An 18,640-nucleotide genomic window follows, 5' to 3' on the forward strand; every position below is an offset into this window, starting at 1 on the left:
GGGAGGGAAGAAGAAAGAAAGGAAGGAAGGAAGGAAGGAAGGAAGGAAGGAAGGAAGGAAGGAAGGAAGGAAGGAAGGAAGGAAGGAAGGAGGAAATAAGGAAAGGAAGGAAGGAAGAAAAAAGAAAAAAGAAAGAAACAAGACTAAAATGGGATGGGGGCAGCTAAATGGTTCAATGAATTGAGAGATAGGCCTAGAGATGAGGACTGTCCTGGCTTCAAATCTGGCCTCAGATACTTCTGGCCCTGGGCAAGTAATGTAAACCTCATTGCTTAGGCCTTTACTACTCTTTGGCCTTAGAACTAATACATAGTATTAATTCTAAGACAGAAGTTAAGAGTTTCCACCTTCTGCTTCCCTCACCCCCAAAAAGATTAGAATGGGATATTTGGAAAAGGAAACACAAAAGCTCAAGGAAAAAAAGTAATGTGCAAATTTGAATTGAGCACATGGAAGCTAATTATTCCATAAGGCATCAGGAAATAAGAAGACAAAATCAAAAGAATAAAACAAAAAGAAGAGAAACAAATACTTCACTAGAAAAACAAGTGACCTGGAAAATAGATGTAAGAAGGGCAATCTATAAATCAGCAGAGTACTTGAAAGCTATCATTAAAAAGAGCCTGGATACCATATAACAGGAAAGTATCATGGAAACTGCCCTGATTTCCTCAAACATGAAGGGAAATTAGAAATTAAAACACTGATCATCTCCTGAAAAAGTACCTAAAATAAAAAGAAGACTACTTCAATAATCATAATCCAGGCATGAGATGATGAGGATGTACACTTAGGGTGGATGTGGCGGTAATGTCAGAAAAAAGAAGGGGGCATATTTGAAAGATATTGCAAAGGTGAAATAAACAGACCTTTGAATCAGACTGCATATGGCAGGAGTAAGAGACCATGGAAAATCAAGAATGACATTTCAGATATTAACTGAAAAACTAGAAAAATGGTGCTGCCCTCTTTGGATAAAGGGAAATTTGAGGAGTAGAGAGGTTTCAAGGGGAAAGAGAATGAATTCTATTTTGGAAATATTGAATTTAAGATATTTATTGAATATCTAGTTTGAGATATCTGAAAGATAAACATGATAGATTGGAGATAAAGTAGGGAGAATAGGGCAAGATCTGATAATCATTAACAAAGAGATGCTCATTAAATCTATGCTAACTGATAAGATCACTGAGCAAAATATTATAGAGAAAAAAGAAAAAAAAGACCCACACTAATAGAGGGAATAATCTGGATGAGGAATCAGCAAAAGAGCTTCTGATAGTGTCAGGTATTCATTTATGAAAGGAATCAAACATCTCTGGGAAATGACAACCATTCTGTAAATATAGAAGAGCTGACTTATTTTCCACAATTATAAAAATAGCCTCTTTCTAAAAACATATTTAAGAAATAAGCTTGATGCCAGAAATTCTTTCCCAATATTTATTTTTATGTAAATTATCATTCCTATATTTGGGATGAATACTACAGTGAATTCAACTTGGTCCCGATTAGTGTGAATATTGAAAAACTTGAAGTGGTTGCACATTTTCAAATTTGAAATTATGATTATATATAAAATATGGTAATTAGTTCCAGTTCAATGAAAATATGCAGTGCAAATTCAAATATTGTGACCACTTCAGAGGATTCAGTGTTTAAATGGAAATTGTTTTGAAGCTAACTTGTCTATCAACTTTCCTAACATTGAAATATTATTTGTTGGGTGATTAGCTATAGAAATTTTTGCATTCATATTCACTTAAAGCAACCCCTGCATTTTATTTAATTTTCTAATGTACTTTCATCAAAAAGTCCAGCTATTGCCAGCATGGCCACTTCATTAGGGATTAGTTGGCATCTTAAGTCTTTCTGCTTACCACATATTGAGAAGGGCTACTAAAATCCTAAAAGCTTAACCACCTGTAATACTTGATAGAAGGTCTGAGAAAGAATGAACCTTGTATTAATTCTCAGAAGAGAACACATTTCAGAGATTGGTTAGGAAATGGAGTTAAGGGAAAGAAAATGAATAGATTTCTAGCTGTTTCTAGATCACATTTTCCTGGTGTATTAAAAGTGGATTTTGAGATATTCTATTATAAAGATAAAGGTATTTTTAAGGTCAAATATGTAGTTTGGGGATTAATGGCCACTTCTGCTTTGTTTGATTAATATAAAAATTAAAAGCTGATTAAATTTTTTCTTACCTTTTTCAAAGAAAGAATGCCTTCTCTTGTCTCTTTGTCAGTTGATATGGAGAACACACCAATGCCATCGCCATTGATGATTGTGTATTTCATGTCAGCATTTGAACCAGTATCAGCATCATTTGCCTTGATTTTTCCTACAGCTGAACCAACTTGAGCTGATTCAGGAACATACAGCTGGTAGTGCTCTGGGGAGAAGAAATCAACTTTAATAGTAAGAAATAAAACTCAATGTTAGGTCAGTAATATTTTACCAAAAAGGCAAAATTATTAGTGTGATTATCATATTTTAATACCTGAATGTTTTCATACCCTGTATGCAAATATGCTAAAATAATTTATATAAAGTTGTGTAAGCCTGATTTCCATGTTTAGAAAGTTATTGTAGTCATAATTCATGTAAAAATAATAAATTCTCATTATCTTCTTTGTAAAGGGCAAAAAATAGCTATATTGTTCATTGATGTAATAATTGGATTAATAGTCTTTTGGGCAAAATCTGTCTCATTATTTGTCAGAAGCCCTGTAAATGGTGAAGGAACTTAAATGATTTCTTCTTGGTTTCTCTCCTGCTCCCTTCTCTTCACACAGACTCCCTCTATCTACACCAAGGGCAAACCAGGCAAAAGGTAAATTCAGTCTACCTTTGGTTTTCCAACTAATATATCATTCATAAAAGATAACTAAGCAAAAAGTAAACAGCATAAAAATATGGCCTTCACTGGGAATATACAAAATAAGAGAAATATAAACTACAAATAATGAAGATAAGGAAGGCATTGTTAATGATAAAATTACATGTAAATCCATTCAACAAATAAGTAGTAGATAAATATTATTTTCAGAGAACTTATATTTATAAAAAAGATATTTTGATCTTTGTTATGAGGATAAAATGATATAGTAAAGTTTTACAGAAAATGAAATGGTTTGTATAGAGGTTTAAGGATGCATATGGGAGGTTAAATGCATATGTGAGGTTAAATATGTCTGTAGGAAAAATAAAAAAAAAAAAGATGGCACATAGAGTGCTCTCTGTGGGCCTGTGGTTCCCCTCCCTATGCCCCCAGGGTTTGTTACTAGAAAGGAAGGGGGACATGCGGGGAGCTACTCCCTTCCACTTCTCCACCTTGTCTTCCTGCGCCTGTGTGAGATAAGGGGGGCAGGGTATACCCAGAATTTGGTGGGAGAATGAGGCATGGCACAAGGTCTTGGGATGGGCACAGTGCCCAGTCTGTGGATGAGGTAATTGAAGGGACCAGGCACTCCATCTCCAAAAGGTTTGCCATCACTGGTATAGGGTAACCACAAGGCTTGGCTTCCTTTTATTTATCTCTTAACCATTCAACATAACTTTTCTCATTTGTTTTCTTATCTCCTATGGTTATTCTAATTCCAAAATTTTACAAATTCCTTATAGTTCTACAAATTATAGGTTGGAGGTATTATTTATTGGGCCCTTACACTGAATTTTATTTTTATAGGAAACTATAAGTTTTATTAATGAGAGAAAGTTTTCATATATCAGTGTATATGACATTTGTAGTTAATTAGGTTTCCATTTACAAATGTATTGTAATTAAGATTTCTACATTTTAAACCTGATGAATAAAAATAGGTTTTCTACTTAGAAACCCTTTCTTTTTGGTGGATGAAGTGATTGGGTAAAAATCAGCAACTATAATTCTATCAATGAATGTAATTTCCTAGATGAGAACCATTACAAATGCGCTGGGCCAGAGATACCAAACTTAAATGGAAATGAAGGCCACTAAACTGTACACAAAATCCCTCTTATTACATATTTTTTTAGAAATGAATATTTATATTATCTCTGATTTATTATATGCTTATTTTAAAAATATTTACCAATTATATTCTAGTCTAGTTCAGTCTTGTCAGTAGTATTTCAGGTGACAAATTTGACAACTCTGCTCTGACCAGTGAAAGTTTTTTGACTTACTGAGGAACTTAGTCACTATTTGTCACAATTAATACTTGAGCCAAAGTGTTTCTAACTCCAAAGTCAATATACTCTACAAAGAACTGGAAAATTTAAATATGGGCCAAGGCATTAAAAAAATCAAGTTAAAAATAATGGTAGCAATCATTTTGTGCACCAAAACAACCCTGAATTTTCCTTGAGAACTAATTGTACTGTATGATTATGACTATTTTAATGACACCTAAATATTTTATAAAATAGAAATAATTGAATAAAAATAGAATTGTCATGTTGAGAAAAAACATTGGAAGTGAAAAAAGAGAGAGATGAGCACCTGCTTTGAGCTAAAAGGTGAGGAGAAAGAGAATAGGTAAAAGAAAAACATTGAGGGGGAGGAAAAAGTGGAGTAGAAATAATTAGACAGCATCTAGAAAGAAAGACTATGAAGACTGAAAATGACAAAACACCAAAAAAGTTGAAGAATCAGAGAAAATATCCAGCAAGATGAATGTTCTAGTTAAAGAATCTTAGTAATGGAGACAACAGATTAGATGAATGAAAGCAGATAGTAACATGACAATGATCCATGAACACAACAAACTTTGTAGGATCCCGAAGAAAAACATCACTGAGAACATTAACAAGTGAGTTAGTACAAAGCTGAAATATCTCATGGAAAAATAACAGTGAAAGATATGGGGATGTGTTCTAGGTAATGTCTTTCATTGAACCTATAGAAGAGTTACACCAGTGGTTTTAAATATGTTTAACATTGAGATAGTAATAGTGCTTTAGAGGTGAAGAAAGCTCTAATAACAATTCAATACCCATAATCTTCATTTAGGAAACAGATTGTTGCATGTCCAATAGGGCACAGATTATAATAAAATATACTGTAACTACTTAATACCCATCTATTTGAGCTCAATTATATATGATGATTCATCTATATTAATGATATAATATAATATAAAAGTAAGGTTTTTTTTCCTTTTGTTCTAAATCTCTGATCCCAATGAAAAACTGACTTGTTCATGATTAAACAGAGGCAGGACTTGCATACAGACCTTCCTGGCTTCAAGGTATATTTCGTCCCCTTGTCGGGTTGTTAGTGATGGATGGCATTTATTTAGCAGTTTATGATTAACAAAATGGTTAACATGTGTTGCCTATGTGGATCTTCAAACCTCTTTAAAGTTGGGCATTGTATTTAACGTATAGATAAACTTATACAATATATTTCTTTATTATTCATCTTCCTATGAAAGATAATTCAACTAATACAAGGATGCAATATTTTCAATTCAGTACAATTCAATTTTTAAAATATTTTTAAAATAGCTACAATGTAAAAAGATACTATACTTATCCTTGGGAATATAAAGACAAAAATATGGTAGCTGTGTAGGGGAAATATGATCTTTTATAAAGAAAATTGGGAATACTAATTCTGGGGAAAATGAATGGATTTGTAAAAATAGAGAGTTTTCTAAGAATTAAATGATTATCCAAGAATATAGATTCTTTATCTTATAATAAAAATATAAACCATGTCATTTAAAATTTTCAATTATATTATCCACAGAGCTTTATGGATTTAAAAATTAATATTCAATAACTAAATATTATATTTTTATAAAACTTTATTAATAATTAACTAAAAACTAATTAAAAGTTACTAACCAGCCTGCTCCAAGAGCAAAAGAGGAAGAAAGAGGAACTACAGAACTTATAAAACAACAATGTGGCCATGCAAACATGGAGGCGCAGGAGAGATTAAAGGGAATTTTGGGAAATACTAAGGGGGATGAAGTCCAGGGTTCAAAATCTCCATTTATACAGCTTATGACAACTTGGAGAATATACCAAAATGCATGTTTCTAAAGAGATACTCAGGGAGCAGAGAGGAAGGAGAAGAGGGAGACAACAACCATGGGAAAAATTTAAAATTCAAAAAAAGAGATATTTAGGTCTTTATGATTTATACTTATTATTCCTTTATTGTAAGAAATATTTTACTTTCAAGGAGAATTATTGTCATAAGGAAAAAATTCCATGCATTGGTAAACTCTGTTGTTCACACATGTTAAAAGGTAAGAGTATATAAGAGCACTGAATTTGTTGTACACATAATCATCTCTTCTGTATTGATATTATTTTAATACAAAATTAATTTCCTGGGGAAAAACTGAATCTTAGATGTTTTCACGATGCATTCTAATCAGCATTTCTACTGCTGCTAAAATTTTCTCAAAGGAATTTTTCAGGTCAATAAAAGGCCAATGATATATAGGGAGAATATTACCAATAAAAACACATACACGCACACAACCAAAGGAAGTTAAATAGGGCTTCCCATCTGTTTTCTGTCTATTTACATATTATTCAGATAGCATAGCAATTCAGCTAGTTAAGTAAGCCAATTAACTGGATATGACTTTTTCCTTTAGTGTAGTAAAATTTCATTGCTTGACTCTAGGTTTTGTAGATATTTTGTTCCTCATGTCCAAAGATGACTAATAGCAATTTTGCAATGTTGATGTAAAAGTAAATGTTTCAGTATTATCTAAAATTTATTCAGTTCAGTTTAATAAATATTCAATGACTACTATAGCTGTTATGTAAAAAGTCCTTTGAACATTGCTGAGGTTATAAGGACAAACATGAAAAAAAATTCCATTATTATCAAAGGTCACTTAACTCCAATTGCCTAGCCCTTAAGGGTCCTTGAGATACCTTTATTGACTAATTTTATTGCATTGTTGTCTGTAAAAGATGTATTAAACATTTCTTCTTTTCTTCATGTTTTGCTCTCATACATGGGTAATTTTGTTCTTGTTAAGGTGCCATAAGTTGCAGAAGGATATGCATAATCCTTTCTATTTACATTTAATAATTTCCAGAGGTCTATCACGTCTGCCCTTCCTAAAATTCTATTCAAGTTCTTCATTTCTCTTTTGTTTATGTTTTGGTTAGACTTACCCAGGTCTGGATGGTAAATTCAAGTGCCTCTCTAACATATTTTTCTGTCAGTTTCTCCTGATAGCTCAGTTAGCTTTTTCCTTTAAATATGTTTAGGTGCTATGGCATTGATGCATATAATTCAATACTGGTATTACTTCATTTTCTGTGGCCCCTTCAAGCAAAATACAGTTATACTATTTATCTCTTTCAGTTAAGCTTATTTTGTTCTTCTTCTGTCTGAGATAATGATTACTCATCCTGCCTTTTTATTTTAGCTGAAGCATAATAGATTTTACTCCAACTCCTTATTTGAAATCTTTGTACATCTTTCTTTTTCAAGTATTTTTCATATAGATGATAAATTGTTGGATTCTACTTTCTAATCAATCTACTATCCTTTCCGATTTTAGGGATGAATTTATCTCATTCCTATTTATGTTGATAATTGCCTATTTCCCTCCACCATATTACCTAATATTTTTCTTTCTCTATTTCTTACCCTTTCATTTTTTAAGAAGCAGATAAGGATATGAAGGTGTATACTCATTTTTTTCTGAGTAATTTATTCTTGATTGTAAGGTTATATACAAAGTCATTTGAAATTTCGTATGCCAAATTTCTAACCGCTTTGTAGTTCTGGCTGCTAAATCTTTTGAATCTTACTATGTGTCTTTTTCACTTGGATTCTTTTCTTCTGTCTGCTTCTAATATTCATTCTTTTAAGCTCCAGTTTTGGGGTAAAATATTCCTGGGAATTTTCAAGCTTTCTTTCAGAAGGTTCTTCGTATTTCCCCCTGATTCTAAGAGATCTGTGCAATTACCTCTTATGATTCCTAAAATATGATTTGTAGGATTTAGTCATAAAGTTAATATATTGAAATGAGTCAATTATTTTTCTTCTTCAATCTCTTTTGCAAGGCATTTTTTTAGTTTTGTCTAAAGTTTCTACTTTACATTTTCTTCAATTATTTTCAGTCTTTTGACTTTGTTTCAATATTTCTTGTGGTTTCGTGGTGTTGATAGCTTCTACTTGATCATGCCTAATATTCAGAATGCATTCCCCACTCCCATAGGTACCTTTTTCAGTCTGTTTGAATGTGTAGCCCAGAACTTTGTGACAGGTGACAGGATTGACAAGTGCTATCTATTTCTGCAGACCACACAAGGTGGAGTCTCTCTATATTGGTCTGGTTCCTTTTCTTGGCCTGTTGAACGGTATTTCCCTGTCATGGAATGGTCCATATGACTTGTCCACAGCTATGTCTATGGACTCTTAGGGTTCACTGACCTCTCTGTCTCCTTATGTCAAACTGGCCCATAAAAATGATTTACTGTGATTTTGCCCTTTGGATTTCTTTACCAGTATTTTATCTCATTCATTTTCTAGACTTTTGTGAATGATCATTTTGGAATATCTAGGCTTTACTTTTCCCTATTATTCTGTCAAATTGTTGCTGCTCCCCAATGTTGCTGCCCCACAATCATCAGAATTTCTGCAAAAAGAATCCCAGAGAGTATTGAAAATAGATGCAAAATAATTCTATGTTGATGGATACAGAAAAATAAGGGATGCTTCCCTAGAAGTGTTCCAAGTTAGCTACATAGAGTAAACTGAAGTTTAAAGTAGGAACATTTTATATTGCATGGTCATACTTTTAGAAGATTAGCTGTTTGGCCATACTTGATAACAATATTATTTTGGTTTCCTTGCAGTTTTTTGGAATGATTTGGCATAATGACTTTCTATTCTGTCACTTGGTGCTAGGCAGTATAAAAGCAGGCTCTAATTAACCAGACTGACTAGACTGTGGTGTAGGGGTATGTCTATCCTAAATGTATGAAGACTCCCCCAATAAGAGTGGGTGGACAAGAACAATTTATTCTAGTGGCCATAAAAATGGCTGAAGCAGGTATTTTGGAGGTCTAAGAGCTTGGTCAGACAATAGAAAATATGCCAAGATCATCCATTGTGTCTTGAGTCATCTCCAGCTATCTTGGCTTTGTCTTGCCACTGGACTTCAAGGAATCTGGAATAAATAATGATGCTGATGATTTTGTGCTATTCTGCCTCACTTAAATCCATTTCACATGCAAGACATAACATCATATTGTTCTTCATAAATGAAGGATGAATGACAAAATAGTTGCCTGCTGTGAACAGGCCAAAAACCTATCTTTTCAAAATATACCAGTCTTTGGAGAGATATTTATATCAGATAAAGCCTGGAATGCAAAAGTTATAGTATAACCCTTTGAAGAAAAAAATGGAATGAAGAAGAACTAGAACCTATAAAGAAGGAACTTTCAAAAATATGTGGGCAGATAAGCAATTAACATTTTGAAACTCAGTTTCCTAATTTAGAATAGTAATAATAGATAATAGTAGCTAGCATTTGAATAGAAGTTTACATGTTACCTGATTAAATCCTTTTAACAACTCTGGGAAGCAGATGCTGTTGTTATCCCCATTTTGGAGATGAGTTAAACTGAGGTTCAGAGAGGTTAAGTGATTTCCCCAGTCCCACATCTTGGAAATGCTTGAGGCAGGTTTCAAACATAGGCCTTTCTGACTCCAAGTCTAGCACACTATGAAATGTGCAACATTATTGCCTTGAATTAGTGGCATTGTTGATGGTGATAATGGAATGAACTATGTGGCCTGCAATTAGATGATTCTATGATGTTCTTAGGTCTTAGGAAGAATCTTGCCTTTTAAGATTTACTATTCTCTTTCATTTCCTAAGACTTAGCATTATCTATAATAGGGAGAAAAGGCTCCACTTTTTTATCTTCATATTCTTAGGCAAAGGAGCAATGTTCTACTTTGAATTCTTCTCTATTGAATAGTGGAAAAAGCTTTGTTCTTCCACTCTTTCCTGATGGTCAGAGTGGAATTCCTCACTAGTCATAGAAATAATATTTATCATTAATTTATTTCTTTCCCCTATTTATATATATATATACATATATATATATATATATATATATATGTCAAAGCTTCAGGATTATTAATAAAGATTATATCCTTTCAACTGATATTCCCCTTTAAAAAACCCTTGCCTAGAGTTCCAGTCCATAATAGCCTTCTTCTTCTCTCATTCTTTACCTTGATCATTCAATAACTTTTTATGAAGTACCTACTACATCCCAAACACTTTTAGGCTTTGGATGTAAAAAGAAAAATAGAAAGTAGTCAACACTCTCAAGTGTTTATATTTTATATATTTATTATGTATAATATATATTATATGTTTATATATATATACATATATATTTGTTTATATTATTTTGAGGCAGGAGAGATATCACATATACAACCAAGTAAATAAAAAATAAATATGAAGTAAGTTTGAAAGGCAGAAAGCACTCAGCACTTGTCTGGAAATTCTGCTCAATGGATAGAATACCATAAACTTCAGAATGAGTTGTGGAGAGATCATTCAGATAAGATGTCATGAAGGGCATGGAGTCTTTAGAAATATATGTACTTCATAAGATAGAATAAAGGATATTAAGGCGATCGTGTATGTGAAGCCATAGCAGCTAGAGACTGAATGTACTATCTGAAGAATAATAAGTAATAATAAGTACACCGGTTTGTTTGAAACTTTATGTTAGAAGAATATTATATGAAGTCAGTCTGAAAACAGACTGAAAAACAAGAGTTGAATACTAGAGAACTTTGTATTTCATCCCAGAAATGCCATAGAATTTTCTATTGATGTGGTTTGTTCAGATATGTGATTTTGAAATATTGAATTAGAAGCTGCGTATAGGGGTAAATTGGAGAAGGAAGAGATTGAAGAAAGATAGGATGACCAGTGCCTATTGTATTAGTTCAGGAAAGAGGTGAGAAGAACATGAAGTTAGGTAGTACCTCAGTGAATAGAGAGAAAGGCATAAAAATAAGTAAGAGAAATGAATATAAAATATGATGCTAAATAATCTCCAGGGGATAACTTCTAAAATTAATTAATTAATCAAAGGTAGAAGCTTTTTCACCAATGTTATTTTTTCTTGACCTCAACCAAATTATACCATTTTTGACTTCATAATTTTAGCTTGCTTCCTTTTAGGAGCATTAAAAACATCCCCACAGCACCAAGAATCATTTAATCCTTGTAACTAAATTGCTTACATGGTTTTATGGGAACACTGCCTAGACTTTAGGATTTTTGCCACTATTAGAGACCTGTTGAAATTTCTCAATGTTAGACATAAGTGAGACTATGAGTCTTTGGCTGACTTCCTAGTTCTAAGTGGTGCCAGATTCTTGGGGTTTTCCTAGGCTCTCTTTTCATATTCACTAATTTATTCTCCATTAGCTAGCCTTATTTTCTCAGCTAAGTCATAATCACCTTGAAAGCAATACTCAAGATACTGTGCTAGACCACTTGACAAAACACTCTTAAAGAAATGTTAGGATGCTTAATGAAGACATACAAATAGGTACAAGGCTGTAGAGTTCATTTCAGTAAGCATTCATTTAGTAACTATGTAAGATAAATCATTCTCTATTTATATAATAAATCTTCACTTACACAGAGAAAACCTTGACTACTTGAAATAGAGGATCATACTTCAAAATCAATAAAATCACCCCCCTAAAAGTCAAAGGAAAAATCATAAAATTCATGCCTGAATTTTAATTAGGGGAGAAACTTTGAGGCTTTTATCCAGCACTTAGTTTCTCTTACTTTAGAAGTTAAACTTACAGTCTCGTCATCTGATTTCCCAGATGATAGAAGGATAAAAGCAGCAAATAAAAGTATGGAAAGGACTGCTGGAAAAATGGATATAAAAAGGATCAAGAAATGGCAGCTGCCAGTTTCTCAGCCAACAAGCCTTTATTAAATTCTTACTATGTGCCAAGTACTCAGTTAAATAGTGAGATCCAAAAGAAAGGCAAAAACACATAACCCTTGACTTTCAGAAGCTTACATTAAAATGGGGGTGACAATATGCAAATAAGCTCATATATACTAACTATATTCAGTGTAAAGGAAGCTGTATTCAGAGAGAAGGCATTAGTGGTCAGTATGGTGACAGACCAGACTCTCTTTTGCAAGAGAAAGACTTTTAGCTGAATCTTGAAAGAGGTCAGCAAAGGCAGGAGCCAGAGATGAAGAGAGAGCATCTCAGGTCTGGAAGATGGCAGTGAAAAGTTATGGACTCAGTAGATATAGTACAGTGTTTGAAGAATAGCAATTAGCTAGTTGTAGAGTATGTGGAAAGGAGTAAAAATATAAGAAAACTGGAAATGTAGAAACAGGACACGTGGTGAAGCATTTCTATACCAATAAGACATCTTATATTTGACCTTGGGAGTAAAAGAGGACCACTGAGCTTTACCTAGTTGGAGGGTGCCATAGTCAGACCTATGCTTCAGGAAAGTCACTTGGGAGGCTAAGTGAAGGATACAGTTTGCAAACTGCAAAATGCAGTTGATGAACCAAGACAAGAAGTCAGGAGAGATATTAGGGCTAGATGTGGACATTGTGAAATCATCAGCATAGAGATCATAACCAAACCTAGGGGAACTGATGAAATCACCCAGTGAAATATTATAAAAGAAAAAGTGAAAGGAGCCCAGGAAAGACTTTGGGGCACAACCAGAGTGAGTGAAAAACACACTAAATTAAAATGCAGCAAAAAAAATGAGAATAGTTAGAAGAAAAAGTGAAGAGAAGTGTCACAAAAAATATATGGAGAAAATACACAGAAGGAAAATATGATAAGCAATGTCAAAAACTAACTATCTTGACAGTGAAGTCGAGAGTGACAATAACAACAATGATCATGTTGATGATAATTAACATTTATAGAGTATTTATATGTACAAGGCCACTTTGCTAAGCAACTGACAATTAGTATTTCATTTGATGAGGGTGCAGATTGAGAAAGTTTTTTACATTTGAGAATGAAAAGGGCATTGGTAACAGAAAAAGTAGTTTTCATTTGAATTAAAAGACTGGAATGAAGATTAGAGAAATGAGAAAAGAGGAAGTATTAACACATACTTTAGACTGCTTTCTAAATGGCAAACTGACAATGAGAGAAGAAGAAATATATGCATGGTAACTGAAAAAATTAAAAAAACAACTGCCATAGCTATTAGTAGTCCTTATATGTTAGGGTTAAATGTTCCTCCACTCAAATAACTGAGGAGAAAACACTGTGTTATCACAAAAAAACAAGAAATATATCATAATAATTATTCTGAATAATTAATAAAATGTTCAGTCCTGCTCCTAATAATGCCCTTAAATTGGTTACTTAGTATGCAATCCATTTTAGAAAGACTTCCAACCAAAATATTCTAAAACAATTTATTGTTGTTGTTTGAGTTTTGGTGTTTAAAAGGATTAAGTTACAGAATATAGTTTCCCTCCTGATTCTAGTATAATGAAGAACTGGTGTTTTTCATGCGTGACCTTTGTAGACTGGGAAAATACTTAGTGACATTTTGTTTCTTTCTAATTTGAAATGAAAACTCAAGTATTACACACGTATTAATAGATCATCACAGAAGGAGATAAACCTTCTCCTCCTTTGATCTCATTATAAAATATCTTTTTTATCTCCATCACTTGGCTCCATTCCTCTCATTAATAAACTGGAAGAAACCATTACTTGAGTTTAATCACCACTTAAAAATATGCCAATTTCCTCCTATTTCTTCATTTTTAAAAAATCTTTTATTTTTGTGGAGACTAAGTCTCTCTGTCTTGCCCATAATGTAAATATAAGTTACCACTCCCCCAACCAGTCCTACCACTGATTGGCATGGTTGCTTTGTTCTGCTCTATTTCTGACTCAATCCAGTTTAACTCCCCCTTTAGACAACAATTTGGTTATCCCTCACATCTAGAGAAATCCCCATATTAATGTGGAATTTAATATGGACATCCAGTTGGTTCAATCTGTTGCAGTTAAGAACCCTGAGCTCAAGGAATTCATGAGTTTTATCCTTCTTCATTTTTTTAAATTTTTTAAATTTTTTTTTTAAACTCTTAACTTCTATGTATTGGCTGCTTGGTGGAAGAGTGGTAAGGGTGGGTAACGGGGGTCAAGTGACTTGCCCAGGGTCACAAAGCTGGGAAGTGTCTGAGGCCAGATTTGAACCTAGGACCTCCTGTCTCTAGGCCTGACTCTCAATCCACTGAGCTACCCAGCTGCCCCCTTTTATCCTTCTTCAATAGCAGGGATTATCATCATGTAGCATTATGCCTGGGATCTTCATTCATTCCAAAAGAAGTTCAGAAAATTATTTCATAGATATTGAAATTCATGCTTTTGCATTTTTCTTGTTTTTCTTTAACATATTGGCAGAAACATGATTTTAAAAATTAAATTATATACAGTTATATACATCTACCTGCCCAACTTCCAGAGGGGCAGGCTGGAATAGTGTGGAGGTAATGGATAAAAAGCCTCAAGGTTAGGAAAACCTGGGTTCAAGTCTGTTGGTCAAATAAATTACTTAACCTTTCAGAACCTCCAAGCAGTACTCTAAAGCTAAGGTTTCAGAGAAGTTATAAATTTCCACTGGCAGAGAAAGTTCCCTCACCAAGAGCTCCTTATACTAATGAAATCTCAGATTCAAAATTCCTTCCTCTCACAAACAACAACACCTACTACAAGTAGTATTATCACCATTCTAATAATTTATATTGTGAATGTACAATTATTGTCCTATATATTTAATTATGTTTTTTAAAATAGATCTTTAGAAATAAGGAGTGTCTCTTTGTATCACTATATCCCACAAATCTAGCACAGGATGGGCATCGATAAGTTATAAATCTATATATCTATTATATCAACCATTAAATATGTTTGATTAGTGAATTATCTAGACATATTCAGCTTTGCACTAAATACACTGTCAATGACTCAAAGATAGCATGAGAGAAGTAGCTTACAGTAGGGCATTTAATCTTTTCTAAAACATAATAGCTCAGCAGATAGTTGTATACACTGTGGGAAACATGTTAAGCTGTTTGGAGAATATGATTTAGACAGCAAACTTGAGTTCTTACACTCCATGGAATACATAAATTTGTGTATAATACCCATTATGTAATTCATTCAACAAACCGATTCAGTATTTACTTTCTCTCTCTCTCTCTCTCTCTCTCTCTCTCTCTCTCTCTCTCTCTCTCTCTCTCTCTCTCTCTCTGCCTTTCTCTCCCCCTCTCTTACACACACACACACACACACACACACACACACACACACACACACACCACACACACACTTTGAATTCTCTCTTTTCGGCTTTACTTCTTTCTTTTAATTTTTTTCCTTAATTACATGATATAATTTAAAAAAAGCATTTTCTGACATTTTGCAATCCATGTTCTCTCCCTCCCTCTCCCATTCCCCCATCCCTATGATGGGTAATATAATAGAGACATACAACTCACATTACCATGTTCATTATGTTGTGAAAAAGACACAGTGTTCCACTAGAGAAAATTTCATAGAGGAAATAAAGTAAAGAATTCAGAACATTCTCCTTTCATCTGTCTCCCATGCCAATTGCCAACCACATCCCTTATTTCCCTCCTTTCTTTCATATCTAGCTGTATTTTAATATCTAGTTGTATAATTTCTGTTTATAGAAAAATAAATATATTGGCTCTGTTTGTTAAATTGATAGATATGATCTTTTTATATGCATATTTTATGCAAATTTATGAATTCCATATTGTCCAGTCTTCCTAAATATTTGTTCAAAATACTTTAATATATCTCCCCCTTTATGTGCTAAATTATTATATCTTAGAATAGATTAGAGATTACTTTACTATAAGCTAATTCTTTATGTTGACATTGAATCATCCTGATGTCAACATAGTGTAGAGTACAATCTGAGTGTAGATCATTTTCTAAACAAGTCAGACTTTACAGCTTGGAAGACAGCTCCCTTCATTTTCAGCTTCTGCTTAGAATTTCTGACAGAGTTCACACTTGTCAATCATTAAATCCAGAAAGTTTTTTTGTAACTATTAGAGGAAAAATAGATCTTATTGGATATAATGAACTCACTTAACGATGTACTTGGGTTGTGTCTCCATGTCAGATAGAGTTAGTGTTTTCTCACCATTCCTTGAAAGGTTCTTGCAATAAAACTTTCATTGCTCAACCTACATAAATAAGGACTACAGTTCCTTATCCTCCTCATGATAATTAAAGTTTTCTCTATAAAAGCCAAATAATTATTTTAATGGGTATATAAAACTCATCACTTAATATCTCCTGTACATAACAACTCCATATAACAAAAACCTAATATGATTTGATTAAAACACAGTTTCTGATATCCTCTCCTAATAGCTTTTCATTCATCTTCCCTTTCTTCCTACAACTTCAACCTTTACCCCATCACTCACACAAACACAGACCCAAACTGAAAACCTCTGTAAGAATAGGCAGAAATAAAGTTGAGAAAACAAACAGAAAAATCTTTCATTCTCAGTAGAAAGGAATTATAATTTTTTAGGTTCTAAAATAACCCTGAAATGTTGCCCAGGATGCATACCAGCATAAGCAAGAATGTTATGCAATACTGCTAGGAAGATCTTACCATAGTGTCAGCAAAGCGTTATATATACCTGTATAAGTCGCCAATTTTCTATGCTCTTGTAAGGAATGATTGTTGTGTGGGAATAATTTCAGCTTTTTTTCCTTCTCATGCTTAGAATTTTATTAATTGTGATTCTTAGTCGAGTTTTCATGCCTTACTAAGACTATTCTTTTCATTCTCACTATTTACTAGAAGAGAGATTTTGTTGAAATCAGTGAAAATACTCCCAAATTACATGAATGTTGAGGGCAGAGAAGATTTTACTATCTTAAGTCTACTCCCCAACACTCAAACACATATAAGTACACAGGGACAAATCAAATTCAAGCTCAATGCTAGATATATGTCTATTTATCTTAGACAGGCACTTCTACTCATTTATTAATTTTCCAAACTAATCTTTCTCTTTTTATTTTATCTACCTATCTTTAAATATTGTTTCATACATATTCTATGATATCTGTATGGCTACCTTAAAGAATATTCATCAGTAATAGTAATTTCTTAATCTTGTATACACTATACCAGGGCAGTTTGGTGGCATAGTAGATAGGATACCAACCCAGAAGTAAGAAACCTGAGTTCAAATCCAGTCTCTGTCATTTACTAGCTGTGTGACCCTGGGCAAGGCACTTAACCTCATTACCCTCGATTTCCTCATTTATAAAATGAGCTGGAAAAGACAATAGCAAACCATCCCAGTATCTTTGGCAAGAAAAACCCAAATGGGGCAATAGAGTTAGATGTTACTAGCAAAACAACCCATTAAATACCAGTTCATTTATTCTGGTGTTCTAAAGCTGATGACATTTTCCATTCTTGAATATATTTATAATCATCCATGGGGAAAAGGAGGGAGCCTGATTTTATCATTGTTGTTTTATTATTTTTTTTATTTAAGGTCTACTGCTAATCCTGTAAGCTACAGGAAAATCATCCTTCCCACCTAATGACCCCATTTCCTAGAAATATTCAAGTGACAATTTAGAAATTTTCATGTATTACTTAAGTTAATTTTCCCTTAAAAAACCCCAGAAAAGAAAAATATCAACAGCAAGAACATTGATCCTTAACAAAAATCACATGTAGTTTTTACATACTCTGTGGAAATCTAGGTGGGTTGTCATTGACATCTGAGAGTGTAATATTGACAGTAGTGGACCCTGAAAGGCCTCCAACTTGCCCAGCCATATCTTTGGCTTGAATGACCACAGAGTAGTGCTCTCTGGCTTCCCTGTCCATGTTATGCAGGGCAGTCCTTATAACTCCTGTAATAAATAAAAGAAAGAGAGAGAGAAATCAGCATTAATTGACTATTTAAATGTGTGTTCTCTAAAAAAATATGCCTTTGAGAAAATCTACTTAGAAGTGACCAGTAGTTATCTATATCAAGAAGTCTCTCATACAAAGAGCTAGTTATGTTTTGAAAAATGTTCCATCAGAAAATTTGATTCAAATCACTTGTTAGAAGGCAATTCACCAGTGGCAAATGAAAATGTGTACCAAATGTTTGTTCCTTTCATGAGACTTCACAAAGATGGCAAAAATTCAATATAATAACATAAAATATGTTTATTCCATCATTCATTAAAGGTTCAAACTCATGTTCCTTCACTTGTGGCCACAGGCTCTGATTGTTCCTAGACCCAAAACCATGACACAGCTTTCTGACTATTTCCATGTTATACTGCCATATGTTAGCCTCCCCATAAAATTATCAAACTCCGAGGTCATTAATCAAATCAGTACAATACTTTCAGAAAAAGGACATGTTAATCATTTGTCCTTTGACTCCAATCATCATTCTACTGACTTCTCCTTTTTGGTTGATATAGTCTCTCTCTCTATCTCTTTGTATATCTATCTATCTATCTATCTATCTATCTATCTATCTATCTATCTATCTATCTATCTATCTATCTATCCATC

The 18,640-nt window shown here is 33.2% G+C and overlaps 1 protein-coding gene across 1 annotated transcript in view; it reads right to left on the minus strand.

The window, feature by feature from the left end:
* Window positions 1–18,640, minus strand: part of CDH18 (cadherin 18) — a 434,071-nt gene that overhangs the window by 155,058 nt on the left and 260,373 nt on the right. Inside the window, exons 4-5 of the mRNA XM_044657893.1 lie at window positions 17,812–17,979; window positions 2,211–2,398 (exon numbers count right to left, since the gene is read on the minus strand). Coding sequence (XP_044513828.1) covers window positions 2,211–2,398; window positions 17,812–17,979 — 356 coding nt within the window. The remainder of the gene's footprint in view (window positions 1–2,210; window positions 2,399–17,811; window positions 17,980–18,640) is intronic.

This window comes from Gracilinanus agilis, chromosome 1 (genome assembly GCF_016433145.1).
Source record: "Gracilinanus agilis isolate LMUSP501 chromosome 1, AgileGrace, whole genome shotgun sequence".
NCBI lineage: Eukaryota > Metazoa > Chordata > Mammalia > Didelphimorphia > Didelphidae > Gracilinanus > Gracilinanus agilis.